This window comes from Nyctereutes procyonoides, unplaced genomic scaffold (genome assembly GCF_905146905.1).
Source record: "Nyctereutes procyonoides isolate TBG_1078 unplaced genomic scaffold, NYPRO_anot_genome, whole genome shotgun sequence".
Taxonomy (NCBI): domain Eukaryota; kingdom Metazoa; phylum Chordata; class Mammalia; order Carnivora; family Canidae; genus Nyctereutes; species Nyctereutes procyonoides.
Window position 1 is genome coordinate 42921925 of NW_026575020.1, and position 15472 is coordinate 42937396.

The following is a 15472-nucleotide window of genomic DNA, read 5'->3' on the forward strand; positions in this document are numbered from 1 at the left end:
CGTGCCCGTGAGCCTGCGCACGACAGGAAGGCAGCTGAAACGTGGGGAAGGTTCAGAGAAGCTGCAGGAGTGGACAATGGCAAGTAGCTGGGAAATCCTGAATCCACACCCACAGAGATCTGCTGGTTCTACTCTCACCCGGCATCTCCTGTGGCCCTCTGGTCCCACAGGGGAAAGCCCAGAGCCTTCACCCACTTTCCTCTCCAGCCTTCTCCCACTTCACGCCTCCGACTCAGCCAACACTCTAATCCCACAGGGCCATTGGCTTGCTCCAATGCACTTAGGTCTCCCCCAACTGGAATACTCTTCTCCCTTTGTTCCTGACAAACTCCTACATATCCCTCAAAGCTCAGCCCCAAAGACGCCTCCTCTAGGAACTCTTCCCTACCCTACTAGCCAACCCTTGCTTTGGGTTTCTACAGCACCCAGCCACACCTCCATCATAGCTTCAGGACCAGCTAGAGTGTACACAAATGAGCATCCAGTAAAAGTAGGTGATTGAAAAGAACTAAGACCCCCTTCTAGAAGCATCTGCAATCAACGTGGTATTGAGTTTATCTGCAGCTTCCACCAACCCCCTGGGCCTTCCCCTCCCTGACACTTCTCCTTCTCCATCTTGCAAAAAATAGCCCTGAGACCTAATTTCAGCTAAACCTTCAAACACGATTCTCCACTTTCAACTTCCCGAGGAGGAATCAATTGGCTGTCAAGTTTCCCAGAGCCTCTGCCACCTCCCACACCCCAGCCCTGCCAGCTCTCCTCAAGGTCGATGGGAGGGGTGGGGACAGTGGAGGGGAAGAGGAAGGAGCCAGCCTACACTAGGGGAGCTTGGGCCTGGGGAAGGTGATAGGCTGGGGGGCCTGTGGGGCAACCCCACAGTCACCATTGCTTCCCCCCAAATCAAACCATGAGTCCCCAACAGGAATGGAATGGCAGGTGACAGGGGACAGCATGCTGCTGTGCTAAGGGTCTTGGGCTTTGGGAAGAGCCTCTGTCTGGACCCAGCCTGATAGCCTGTGCAGATGCAGCATTCCCAGCTTGCTGCCTACCTTCCCTCTCTGCTCCTCTCTCCCTTGCAAGATTCCTTACTGACACAGAGAAGACAGATCTGGGTTTGAATCTTGGCCTCATCAGCTCTTTAGATGAGAGCTGAAGGCCAGAGATGGGCATGAGTTGATAGGAGGCTCAGCCCTGGGTCTGCTGACTTTACAGCTCATGCTTTTAGGTATGGCATCCAAATATTTAAGTGCCTACCATAGGCCCAAACCACATGTTGCCTTTCAAAGTTCACTCCCCTCTGGGACACCTGGGTGGTTCAGAGGTTGAGCGGCTGCCTTCAGCTCAGGGTGTGATCCTGGGTCTGGGGATCGAGTCCCACCTCAGGCTCCTCACAGGGAGCCTGCTTCTCCCCCTGTCTGTGTCCCAGCCTCTCTGTGTATCTCTCATGAATAAATAAATAAAATCTTTAAAAAACAACAACAACAAAGTCCACTCCGCTCATTTTAGACAAGGGTAAACAGAAGCTCTCCCAGGGTCACATGATCTCCAAAAAACAGAGGTGGGACCAGTACCGAGCCTCTGATGCCCTGTGAGGTGACTGCGGTCCTAGGCCAAATCACAAAAGGTAAGGGCCGTGTATGGATACAAAGAGCCCAGACTCCAAAGTGCTCCCAGCTGGATGGTGACCTGGCACAAGCCCAGCCCCTCCCAGGCTTTAGTGTTCATGGAGGAGGTTGACAGAATGAGTCCTAGAGAACACAACATGTTGATCCTCCATTAAACTACATGGTTGCAAAGGGCACTTCCGTGAGAGGTGGTGACATCCTGTCACCCAAGTTTCAAATGGCAGCAAAGACAGCCATTATTCAAATATATCCTGTACTGTCTCCCTTACCTCTCCCAGGCAAAACTGTTCCCCAGGTTCCCTCAGGGGGCTACACAGAGCAGCAGTCAGCCAAGAGCATGAGGATGTGGCTTATGGGAGTACATGTGAGCAAATGTAAGGTGGGGCAGGGGAACAGGGTGTGCTTCTGGTCCCACACAGGGACCGCATGCAAGTGTGTCCCCAAGACCCAAGCCAGGCGCCCCTCCCACCTTCCCCCAAACATCCTGCCCTCTGCTCTCCACCATGACCCTCCCTAGATATGCACCGTTCTGAAGCAAAAAAAGGGAAACACAATCCCAAGGACAGCGGTGGATTTTCTGTATTAAGTGTCTACCTTGGGTCAGACCTGGGCTCATGTGCACCAGGACTCATGGAGGTGCGCCACAGCCCTTCAAAGAAGGATGAACATTCCATTCTTTCCTGATACCGCCACGAGGCTCAGAGAGGCTGAGTGACTAACGAGGTCTCACAGGTCACAGAAGAGTCAGGATTTGAACCCACTTCCCCACCTCTGAGCTCTCCAGCAAGCACCTCCAAACTCTGAGCACTACCCCAGGATAGAGAAACTCACACCCCTTGGGGTCCCTGGGTGGCTTAGTCAGTTCAGCGTCCAACTGTTGATTTCAACTCAGGTCATGGGATTGAGCCCCATGTCAGGCTCCAATGTTCAATGTAGAGTCTGCTTAAGATTCTCTCTCTCTCCCTCTCACTCTGCCCCTCCCATCTACTTACATGCACAGGCGCTCTCTTTTTCTAAAATAGATACATCTTTAAAAAAAGAAAAAAGGGAAAAAACCTCACATCCCTTTCCTTAACTGTTGCACACAGAAAAGGACCAAGGTGGGACGCCTGGGTGGCTCAGTGGTTGAGCATCTGCCTTCAGCTCAGGGCATGATCCCGGGGTCCTGGGGTCGAGTCCCACATTGGGCTCCTCCCAGAGAGCCTGCTTCTCCCTATGCCTGTGTCTCTGCCTCTCTCTCTGAGTCTCTATCAATAAATAAATAAATGAAATCTTTAAAAAAAAATGAAAGAAAAGAAAAGGACCAAGGTGCCCAGGTAGGGACACAAAAAGTGAGTGTCCAACAGTCCTGGCAACTATGCGGGGCTCCATCACTCTGGAGCCATGTGACATTAGGCAAACAACTTCCCATCCCTCAGCCTCAGTTCCCTCATCTGTGAAATGGAGATAATCACCATACCTCCCCTGGGGGGTTGCCGTGAGAAATGGGTAACATGACAAGTGAACACATTTTTCAGTTTGGAGAGCCCGCTCGTGCAGGCGGGACTGTGAGTCCTGAGGGTCGGGGGCTCAGGAGGCTGGGGCTGGCTCTGCCCCATGTGTGGTTTCTGCACCAGAAAACAGGGAAGGTGCCACTGCCAGAAAGATGCCAAGCCTACCTGGCAATTAAAGAGCTGCAACCGACAGCAATGTCAGGGTGTGATGATACATCTATCAGAGCAGCAAAAGAAAGGGGAACAGGTAAAAAGCCACACGGAGAGGCTCTGGAAGGGTGTGGGGGCTCATGACCAGGAGTGCACACTCTGGGACCACACAGGCTGGGTCTCAATCTTGGCTCCACCATTTGTTGGCATTTAGAGCATGGCTGAGGGACTTCCCATCTCTGAACCTCAATTTTCTCATCTGTGATATGGGGTGATCAAAGTTTCAGCTTCCGGGCTATCTTGAGAATTAAAAAAGATCACGAGGGCAGCCCGGGTGGCTCAGCGGTTTAGCACCATCTTCGGCCCAGGGTGTGATGCTGGAGACCCGGGATCAAGTCCCACGTCAGGCTCCCTGCATGGAGCCTGCTTCTCCCTCTACCTGTGTCTCTGCCTCTCTCTCTCTCTCTCTCTCTCTGTCATGAATAAATAAATAACATCTTAAAAAATAAAATAATAAAAAAATAAAAAAGATCACGAATGCACACCCAGAAGCACAGTGCAGGTGTCTACATCATTCTTAGTCATTGTTCCCTCAGGCCCCTGAAAGCTTGGTCCCCAGTAGCTGTGGCCCTCCCTGGGCCTGGGGAAGGCTAGACTCGGCCTCAGCTCCAGCTGACTGGTCAGAGTCACCCAGGTGTCAGTGTCCTGGCCCTCCTTGCAGGCTGGAGACCATCTCCCAGGGGCCCCCTGCCACACCCAGGGGAAGAACCCCCAAATCTACTCTCAGCACAGACTTTGGGGCTTCCCTTTCCTCCTCACTGCCCAAGGCTGATTCAGAGTCTGAGGTTCCCAACCATCTCGTGGGTGAGCTCGTTAAAATCCAGATATCCAGGTTCTGTCCCAGGCCCACTGCTCTGAGATCTTGAGGGGGCCTAAGAATCTATTTTGCAAGCATCTTCATGACATACAGACAGATGGGAGAATCAGGTGCCCTGGGGAAAGACACAGCCCCTTAGCCTAGCACATGAGGCTGCACCTGACCCAGACTCAGCCCAGCTTCCAGCTTCACCTCCTACCTTGTCCTCCATATCCCTCAACTCCAGTTCCACTGGCGTTTTACTTCCCACAAAAACATCGATCTCTAGTGTGCCTCTGCATAGTTGCAGCTGCTGTTCCCTTACCTGGGACAGGGATCCCTCTCTCACTGTCCCCACCTACCCAATTTCTACTGACCCCTTAAGAGCCAGCGCAAAAGTCAGCCTCTGGGGGACAGTCTTCTCAATACACAGGGAACAACTAGACACCCCTAGGTCACCTGAAGCCCTGATATCACACTGCATGGTGACAGCCAGGCCTGAGCCCACTCCTTTCCTTTCACCCAAAACCCTCATTTCCCTGCTCCCCATAGTAGGGCTGGCTCCTCATCCATTGGACCTCAACACAAATATCACCTCTCAACCGCATCACCTCCAGGAAGCCCTCCTGGTTTCCTCTATTGCAGCAGCCTGCTTTTCTTCACAGCACATAACCTGAACATCAGAATGTGACCCCATAAGTTCAGGGGCTTTGTCCACCTGGTGCTCTCCTGGTCAGATCCTCCAAAAATGGGCCTGGCACACCGCTGGCATGCCATAAAAACTGCTGAATGAATGAATGGATGAGCTAATGATCAAACATCCATCTCCACTATAGACCATGAGCTCCCAGGAAAAGAGACTTACTTCTCCCTGTCTACTACTTCTCTGTGGCTCCAGTGGCTGAGAGAACACTGGACAGAGGAGCATGTGGTAACATGCTGAATGGGGAAGAAAAGCAACGCAAAACTGTGCATGCTCGCACAGAGAGCCAGTTGTTAAGGGCCACTATATTCTTTCTCTGTAAAGTTGTTTAGGTTTATAATAAAAATGTGTATGCTGGTGGGACCCCTAAAATCAATAGATAAGTATGACAGTGTTTTGTCAATTCTAAGACATCATCAGTTTTAAGCTATAGCATTATTTGGTGTGTCTCCAAGAAAGAAAAAAAAAAAACCACAGGAATTAAATCATGACATACCACAAGCTGTAACATCAGAGATCCTAAAATGTAAAAATAAAAGCTGTGCATCTTAAGAGTCAAGGAAGCGTAGTGTGTGTGAGCATGTCAGGATGTATTTATCTGGCCCAGCACTAGACTCTTTCTCGGCCAGCTTGCAGGCCCCATGGCTGCAGGGCTGTCTGTTCTCTGCCCCCTCCCTCACAGGATGGGACCCCCATGTGGCCCCCAGACTGAGCCACAGAGAGGGGAGCAGCTGAGCGATTGGATACCTAGAACAAGGGAGGCTGGATGCTCTCCCGGTCCATGAGACTCCAGGAAGGGGGCCGCGGGGTCGCAGAGCAGCACCCCAGGCCAGGTGGCGATGGTGACGCAGAGATAGTTACCGTGACCCGGAACGGCGTAGTGGCCGAGGGCTCCATGCTAGGGCTCTTCTCTGGCAGGCTGCCGGGCAGACTGCGCCGGGAGCCCGGCCTTTCCTGTGGTGACTCTGTCAAAAGAGAAGGAGGGAGAAGGTGAGGATGGATAATCAAGGCCACTCAGTCAGGCCCTTCTATCATTCCCATCATGGCCAGGACAATAGACGACACTGGTCCCCCTAAAATAGTGTAATCACTGTGGAAAACAGATTTGGCAGTTCCCCTAAAAAGTTAAAGACAGATTTACTGCATGACCCAGCAATTCCACTCCTGGGTATATCCCCCCAAAGCACTGAAAACAGGGACACAGACACATACACAGACTTGTACCCGAATGTGCATCACAGCATTATTCAGAAGAGCCAAAAGGTGGAAGCAAGCCGCGTATCCATCCACAGATGAATGGGTGCATACAGTGTGCGGTAGATCTATACAAAGAATGTTATTCCATCATAAAACGGAACAAAAGAAAAAAAAAGAAAAAAAAAGGAACAAAAGTTCGGATACAATGTGGCGGAACCTTGAAAACATGCTGAGCAACAAAAGCTAGACACAAGTGTTATAGGAGTCCACTCACAGGAAACACCTAGAATTGGCAAATTCATAGAGATAGAAAGTAGACTGGTGGTAAGAAGGGGCTGAGGGTGGGCAGGATGGGGAGGTATGGCTTAATGATAAAGAGTTTCTGTTTGGAATGATGGGAAAGAGTGGGAAAACAGTGGTGATGGTGGCACAATACTATAAATATACTTAAAGCCATTAAATCAAACACTTAAAAATGATTAAAATAGCAAATTTTGTATAATCTATGTATTTACCCCCAATCAAAAAAAAAAAAACAGGACTCCCAAAACCTGCACTTCAAGTCATATATCTTGTGACATAATGAGCCCCCTGTCACCAGAGGTATAACAAGTAGTCCCTTCAAACATAGGAATCTGTGATCTCTGGCTTTCAATTTGGACCTTCTTCTTCTTCTTCTCTTTTTTTTTTAAGATTAAAAAAAAAATTTATTTGACAGAGCACAAGCAGGGGGAGCTGCAGGCAGAAGAGAGGGAGAAGCAGACTCCCCACTTAGCAGGGAGCCTAACAAGGGGCTCAATTCCAGGACTCCAGATCATGACCTGAGCTGAAGGCAGATGCTTAACTGACTGAGCCCCCAAGGCGCACCCAATTCTGACCTTCTTGTTCAGAGGCCTTAAACCTGATGGAAGTACAAGGCCTGGCAGTTTCTAGGATAAAGGGTAGCAGCCAGCTGGTTATTCAAGGTAGCCAGGGGATGCGCCCAGGGCAGCCACAGCTTCCCACAGTTCAAGAGAAGCTGGAAATCTGAGGGCTTTTCAAAATATGTAACATTCTGATTTTTAAATGGTGACAGCTCATTGAAAACTTACGGCCCTGATGTGAGCCTGTCTGCTCAAAACCTCCCAGGTCAATGCAATCTGGCTGCTTTCCTGAATGTTTGCTCACTATGCTCGGCACTGGCTGCCTCATTTCCAGTGCTCTGGCTGTGCCCCCCCCAGAGGACTCCATCCATTCCATCCTGTAGGCCCCAGAGGACACCCATGGTGACCCCTCCTCCCCACCCACGCTGTTGGCTCCCTTCTGGCTCTTATAGTAACAGCCAGGCCAAGCCTCCTACCTACATTCTCACTTTGCACCCAGTGTGTGTGTGTGTGTGTGTGTGTGTGTGTGTGTGTGTCCCTCTCGGCTTGACTGTGGAACTCCTAATGCCCATGCCCAAGCTGGCTGCATCTCCACGTCCCCAGTGCCCTGTGTGGAGCCTGGCACGTGGGCAGTGCTCTGGAAAGGCCTGTTGGCTCTCAAGGAAGAAAAGGGGTAGGGCAGAGATTTCCCTGGTACATGCACACACAGGCGGTCGGGCACATGCCCAGCAAATGCACATGCATATCCACCTCTATGCAGACACTCCCACCTGCACCCCCAGGGACATGTCCATATGTCCACAAAGGCTAGATGACAAGGAACAGGCTTTCCCAGAAGGCAGAATGGGCTACTAGGGGCAAGGTCTACACCCGCCGGTCCATTCCCTCTTGCAGCCAAATGGGACGGTGGTCTTTAGAAGTGTCAAAGGACAGAGTTGAAGCTGCCACCACCACTCCCACCCCCACCCAGGACAGGTTCCAGTGCTGAGCCCTAGCCAATGGCCAAGCAGGCAAGGCCACGCTGGGCCTGGGGACATGGGGCACCCAGGGGGACCAGTTTGGGCATAGCTGACCACTTATAGACAGACCTAGGGCAGAGGCTGATATCAGGTCCTGCTGTGCACTAGCCAGCCCTGGGCCATCTCCTCCAGAAAAGCTTCCTCCACTCAGCTGTTCCTTAGCCCAGTGGCCACGATCTCTGACTGCCTCAGTGTCTTGCTTGTGGTACTTCCTCCTGAGAACCCTCCTCCCTCCTCCTTCCCCATCCCTGCTAGTCACACTCTAGGAGACACCCACTCTTTCTGGAGGTTTCCCTGGGAAATCTCTTCCTGTGCTCCCCAAGCTGCCTTCACCTCTCCCCCCACCCTCAGCATCCCACCCCCATCACCTTCACCTCGGTGTCCACCATAACCACTGTGTCCCACCATGTGTGAGGCACTATGCTCAGCCTCCAGAAGCCCCTCAGAACTCCCCTCCCTCCCCCAATACACACACACACACACACACATATACACACACACACACACACAGAACCACAACTCCACCACCCTTTCCTGAACAGGTGGGCCATCCTGGCTCCAGACAGACATATGTGGTGTCACTTGGTAGGGCATGAGGAGCCCAGCAAGACTGCCTCTCTTCTGAGACCAAGACTGATATTCCTCACAACTGGTGCAGAATACTATAGCCTCTTGCCTTCTGGGCTGAGCCAGGAGGTTCTCAGGGGTTGCTTGATCCAACCACCCATTTCACAGATGATGAAGCTGTGAGCAGAGGAAAGGAACATGTCCATTGGCCCCCAACCCAACAGGTCTGTACCAAGGTCTCTCAGGTGCTCCCAAAATAGCCTTAAACTTCAACTCAGAAGCCCTGACCATGCCCCATCCACATCAGAAAGTTGAAATGCAGCGAGGGGGCTGCAGGGCAGGACATGACAGTAGTCTGCTCTCCCTCCTGCCAAGAGCAGCCAATTCCTCTCCTTGACTTCTTGAGCCTTCCCAGGGCAGGGCCTTGCCCCCCATAGGAAACTGAAGGGGAACCTTTGTACCTTTCCAGGTAGATGCCACTGGCCCCAGTTCCATCTCCACTCTTCTCCACTCTGCCTTCTGCTCCAGGGGGCTGACCTGTGTAGCCCCCACCAACCAAGCTCCTGGGCCCCCCAGTTTCCATGGAGTTAGGCCAGTGGGGAGCCCTGGCAGGAGATCAGGAGACAGAGAGTTGCCTAGGCTGGCTGCCTCCCTCCCTAAGCCTTGGTAGATCACCCCAGGCAGGACCCCCGGTGGTTGCTAGCTCTGGGGCCCTGCACTTCTCTTCATGGTTTCCCACACCCACCCACACCATGAATCATCCTAGTAAGTACCATCTGCTTCCTGCTGGACCCTGACTGACCCACACCAGGTAGGAACCCAGCTGCCCAAGACCCGGCCCCTGCTTGCAGAATGGAAATAACTCCTTTACAGAGGGATGGGGAAGGCAGGCCAAGAAGGAAGCTGTGTCGTGTTCATGGTCCTCAAGGGCCGAGCCAGGCTCTCTCCCCATCTGACACCCCAAACGGCTTTCCCAAGCCTGCCACAGGCTCGAAACACAAAGTTAACAGTAACATCATGGATCACAGTATTCTGAACCAGCATCTCTCTCTACCTTCTATTCATTATCATTTCCCCTGTGGGGTCTTTTTAGACATCTTTTTCCTAGTCACCCCTCCATAAAACTTTAATATCGCAATCCAGTAGGTATCTTTACATATTGTACATGTAAGGGGGCTCTATAAGAGAAAGAGTGAGATTTTTGCCCCCTCCCTTCCAAGAACCAATTTTTTTTCACCCACTTGGGGCAGCATCACCCCCACAGAGAAGGCAAGTCCTGGGACCCATTCAAACAGAATCCCCACATGACAACTTGGACAGCTATGGTGAGCTCCGTTTTCCAGATGAGTAAACGGAGTTCTCTGAGGCAAAAAAGGACTTCCTCTGAGGTTCGACCAGCTAGGAAGTAAGAGTACTTGCTGAAGCCCCTTAAACTGCCTGACCCGCAAATCCACACTAAGGACCTCAGAGAAGCCTGAGAGTGCCTGGAGCCTGGAGCAAGGGGAGGAGTGCAAGACTTGCACCAGGAGACAGGATTCAACCTGGCCTCTGCTCTGTGACTCCAGGCCAGGCCCTTTGCGTCTCTGAGCTCATGATTTATCAGCAATCCAGCGAGTCGGGGGGTCAGAGCAGTTACTCTCTCTATTCTCTGCCGCCAAACCATAGCAAAGACAAAAAAAACCAAACTCTATTTTACAAGGCAAAGAATATGGAAGGCTGACCACCCTCCCCCTCCAATCCTAATTCTGCCTGCAGGCATTTAGCCTGAGTCCTTGACAAAAACATAGTTGCCTATGCCTTTTGATTTAGCAGCACTTTTTTTTTTTCTAATCTGGGGAAGCAGACACTGGGAAGCTCAGGCCTTGCGCCCCCAAAGGTCTAAGCAACACAGCTGGTTGCAGAATCCCAGACAGGGCAAGTGACCTAACACTGTGCAGCAGAAAAGTGGCAGGCATCCCTAGACCTTGGACTGGTCCAGGAGTTTCCCCTCAGCTCAGACTCCCTCTGTGACCTCCACATGACCTCGGGGCTCCCAACCCGCAAAACTAGGGCACAGGACAAGTGCATACTGGACCCCTTTGCCACTACAAGGTCAAAAAGAATCTCCATTTTACCAGGAACACCAGCCTATCTTTCCATTCCTGGAAGCCACAGCCACAGAAATGCATTTTAACCTTCATGCATTAGCAAAAAATAAATAAAATAAAATTGGTTTCATTCAAATGCTCTGGCTTGGTCGCCATGGATACTACCTAATCATGAAGGATGACTGTTACTTGTTCCCATGGAAACACGGAGGCCTGAGGAACATCCTGTAATTTCAGACAAGACACCAAATTTCAGTTGTCGGGCTGCACTGCCCAGATCTTAACGCTTAAAAACAGGTAGAGGCAGCAGCCTCTAATATTGGTGTCAGGAGAAGAGAAGTCAGCACGACTATAGGAAAAGATGACAGGAGACAGAGGGGTATGTGTGTGTTGGACCTCAACAGTGACCAGGAGAATGCAAATTAAAACTACCAGATACCATTTCATACCTTTCAGATAGGCAAAAATAAAAAAAGAACAGTGATCTTGAATGTTGCCAGGGACATAGGGGACTTTTTCATCACTGCTGGTGGAGCAGACAGGCTTTGAAAAACAATTAGACAAAAGCTAGTAGGAATCGACACACACACATGCTCTAGGACCAGAAATTCTCCCCTATGTGCCCAATCTAGAACAATGCTTCATCCTCGCACATGGAGATCCACACAAAGATGTCTCCTGCAGCACTGTTTATAGTGCCAAAATGTTGGGAGCAACCTAAATGTCCACCAGTAGAGGAATGAATAACCCCACCCCGGGGCAGTCATTTGATGGAATATGATACAGCAAGGAAGAAGGTACAATTTCAGGGGCTCTTCACATGGGACATAATGGCACTGCAAAGCACCCAGTTCTATAAAATCAACATGAAGTACAGCCAGAAGAATGACATTGAGTGAAAAAAGTATGTCGCCAAAGGAAATGGAATGCAATCCACCTACACACATTTTTGTACAATGTTCATAACAATTGTAATAGCCAAAAACCAGAAACAATCAAAATGTCCTTTAACAGGTAAATGAATGGTTAAAGTGTGGTCCATTCAGTCTATGAAGCTGAATAATGCCCCCCCCCAAAGAAGTCCACACTTTTTCCTAATCTCCAGAATCTGTGAACATGTTACCTTACATGGGGACTTTGCAGACATAATCTCTTTAATCAGGATTAAGGATATGGGAGTTTATCCTGCATTATCAAGGGGGAAATAGCCTTAAATGCAGAAGAGGAACAGGAGGGTGCAATAATGGAAGAGGCAGGAGACATGCTAAGCATGAGAGGAACGACGGAAGAAGGGATCACAAAGCCAAGAAATGTGGGTAACTTCTACCTTGAAACTGGGAACACCCTTCCACTGACAGCCAGCATGATCAGATCATGCTGAACAAAGGAAAGGGGACCTCAGTCCTACAACCACATGGAACTGAATTCAGCCAATGAAATGGATTTTTCCCTAGAGTCTTTCGAAAGGAATCAACCTGCTAATACCTCAGTTTTAGCCCTGCAAGACCCATAACCCACAGCGGACTTCCAACCTACATAACTATCAGACCTGTGTTGTTTAAGCTGCTAAATTTTTTTTTAAGTTTATTTTTCTTTTTAAGTAAGCTCTACACTCTACATGGTGGGGCTTGAACTAACAACGGATGCTCTTCTGATTGAGCCAGCTGAGTGGCCCTAGGCTGCTAATTTTTCTTTTTTTTTTTTTAATTTTTATTTATTTATGATAGTCACAGAGAGAGAGGGAGAGGCAGAGACACAGGCAGAGGGAGAAGCAGGCTCCGTGCACCGGGAGCCCGATGTGGGATTTGATCCCGGGTCTCCAGGATCGCGCCCCGGGCCAAAGGCAGGCGCTAAACCGCTGCGCCACCCAGGGATCCCTAATTTTTCATTTGTGGTAGCAGAAATAGGAAACAAATATACATACCATGAAATGCTACACAACAATAAAAAAAAAAACCACTATTGATGGATTTCCACAACCTGGGTGGATCTCAAGGGCATTATGCCTCGGGGAGTGGGGGGAGCCAATATCAAAAGGCCACACAGAGTATGACTCCATTTATATGGCATTCTTAAAGGGGCAAAGTTCTAGAGATGAAACACAGACTAGTGGTTGCCAGGGTTAGAGATGGTGGGGGGCAGGTGAGTGTAGCTATAAAGAGCCACCATGAGAGATCTTCACGGTGACAGAATAGTCCTGTGTCTTTTTTTTTTTTTTTAATAATTTTTATTTACTTAGGATAGTCACAGAGAGAGAGAGGCAGAGAAAGAAGCAGGCTCCATGCACCGGGAGCCCGATGTGGGATTCGATCCCGGGTCTCCAGGATCGCGCCCTGGGCCAAAGGCAGGCGCCAAACCGCTGCGCCACCCAGGGATCCCTAGTCCTGTGTCTTGATTGTGGTGCTGGTTACATGAATGTACACATGTGATAAAATGGCAAGGAATTGGGGCGCCTGGGTGGCTCAGCTGGATAAGTGTTCAACTCTTGGTTTCAGCTCAGGTCATGATCTCAGGGTCGTGGGATCGAGCCCCATATCTGCTTGTCCTTCTCCTTTTGCTCCTCCCCCATGTGCCCCTCATATATAAAATAGAGTCTTTTTAAAAAATGACCCAGAATTATACATACACATGGTACCAGGTGGCAGAAAAGGAGAGAAAAAAAGTGGATGAAAGCAGCCCCTGATATCTAGAAGTCAACGTGGCATTCATAGCCGTGCCATGTTATTCTCCTTTTGGACATAAACAATCTTCTACGGTACCAGCCTCAGACAAGTTTACCAAGATAAAGTGAGACAAAACAAGGCCATTTCATAATTTTGTCTAAGCAACTGACAAAAGCCAAGTCACTGGGCCACTCACAAAATACCAAACACACTCCTCCCTTGGCTAAAATGGCTAATTGCTGCTTCCTTAAAATGACAGCTTTATCTTCATGCTTGCCTCCTCTCCCTAAAGATAAACTTTGAGATACCCCATCATAAAATCGCCCCACTTTCTGACAGCAGCTGAGCTAGAGTGAACCCCACTTTCTTAGACTTCCCCAAAAGCACCCAATCAAATCCCAAAAATCCTATAGCAGGTTTTTTTTATACCATATTTGGAATGAGATGTCCTGTGGCTCCCGGTGGTGTATGTTTTCCCTTGCTGCCATAATAAAAAATAAATACAACTTGTCTAACTAGAGGTGTGTTCCCAGTGGGTTTCTGTCTGGAGGGCACTGATGCTGGAGGATGCTGTACTATAGTCACATGAGATGTAACCAACCATCAGGGAATCCAGGTGAAGGGTACTTGGAAACATCCCTGTACTCTTTTGGCAACTGCCTATACATCTGTGATCATTTCAAAATCAAAACTTAATAGCCTATTTGAAATACATGGAATCATATCTATCTGTAAATAACTAAGATTTTTCCATCCCAAGAAACTAACTGCAGAAATGTATTGGTATCCAGTGTTACCTAATAGAGTAGCCAGTGATCTAGAGGTAAGAGGCACAGAAATAGAAACCTCACTGCAAAGGCTTACCCTAGACTCTTTAGGCTAAAGAACATTTGTTGTCTATGTGATTAAACCAATATGATGTTTTACCTTCTGTTTGTGTATGTGCACAGACTCATATAGAAAAAAATAATAAATAGCTCTCAAAACATTATCATCAGAGATTCTCTTTGAAGAAGGGGATGAGGTAGGTATGTATGGGTGGGAACAGATAACTGTGCCATTTACTGAATGAAGAATAATTCAGACTTTCAAAAACTAACAGTAAAATTAAAATATAAATAGGTGGTATGATGACTCAGTAAGAATTGTGCCGCCTGAACACACAGGAAAGGAAGAGAAAAAATCAGAAAAAGAAACCAGTAAATCAGAAACAGCAGCCCAAAGGACCAAATAGTTACTGAAAGTAGATCAGGAAAGTCCAAAAAGTAGACCTAGCAAGAAACCAGTGGGTGAGGGAACATAGCTCCCCATCTTGGAGTACCAAAAGACTGGTCCCCCCCATGCTCTCCCTGCCTCGAGAGTGGCCAGGTAAACAGCAGGAAGAGCCAAAAGTAAAATCACCATGGCAACAGGCCACAGAATCTTCACATTGCTAGAACGTTCCAGAGGCAGCAGTCTAACTATGATGGCTCTCTATCTTTGTGTGCATTTTTTTTATTTTTTTAATTTTTATTTATTTATGATAGGCACACAGTGAGAGAGAGGGAGAGAGGCAGAGACACAGGCAGAGGGTGAAGCAGGCTCCATGCACCGGGAGCCCGACGTGGGATTCGATCCCGGGTCTCCAGGATCGCGCCCTGGGCCAAAGGCAGGCGCCAAACCGCTGCGCCACCCAGGGATCCCAAATACTTTAATTCTTAACATTCGGTGGTTTTTAGTGTATTCACAAGGTTGTGCAACCATCACCACTATCTAATTCCAGAATGTTTTTATCACTTTATTTTTTTTAATTTATTTATTTATGATAGTCACAGAGAGAGAGAGAGAGAGAGAGAGGCAGAGACACAGGCAGAGGGGGAAGCAGGCTCCATGCACCGGGAGCCCGACATGGGATTCGATCCCGGGTCTCCAGGATCGCGCCCTGGGCCAAAGGCAGGTGCTAAACCGCTGCGCCACCCAGGGATCCCTCTTTGTGTGCATTAATGAAGCACATCCATACTGTTATTATCTGGTGGTAATAACAGCTAAATAAAGAGTGAGTTTACCAAAATATTGCATTGATATGTAGGTAGGTCTCCTGCTGCCACTACAAACTTTTTCCAGTTCAGCCTTTGGTCACCTGTCTTTGGGGGGAGGAAGACAGGTGCTCCTTAGAGATGACTAAACCTTACCCAACTGTGGTAAGGTTTAGTCCCAAACTAAACCATAGTCCCAAAGAGCCCACATCTTGATCCCTAGAATCTGTGAAG

The 15472-nt window shown here is 49.2% G+C and overlaps 1 protein-coding gene across 9 annotated transcripts in view; it reads right to left on the reverse strand.

The window, feature by feature from the left end:
- Window positions 1-15472, reverse strand: part of DAB2IP (DAB2 interacting protein) — a 192609-nt gene that overhangs the window by 95463 nt on the left and 81674 nt on the right. For 7 of the 9 annotated variants that reach the window (XM_055316001.1, XM_055315982.1, XM_055316018.1 and 4 more), the window contains exon 2: window positions 5689-5792. In XM_055316001.1, the coding sequence (XP_055171976.1) occupies window positions 5689-5792 (104 nt within the window). Of the gene's footprint in view, window positions 1-5574; window positions 5793-15472 lie in introns of those variants that run through there. The other 2 variants (XM_055316042.1, XM_055316035.1) reach the window with 2 other exon arrangements.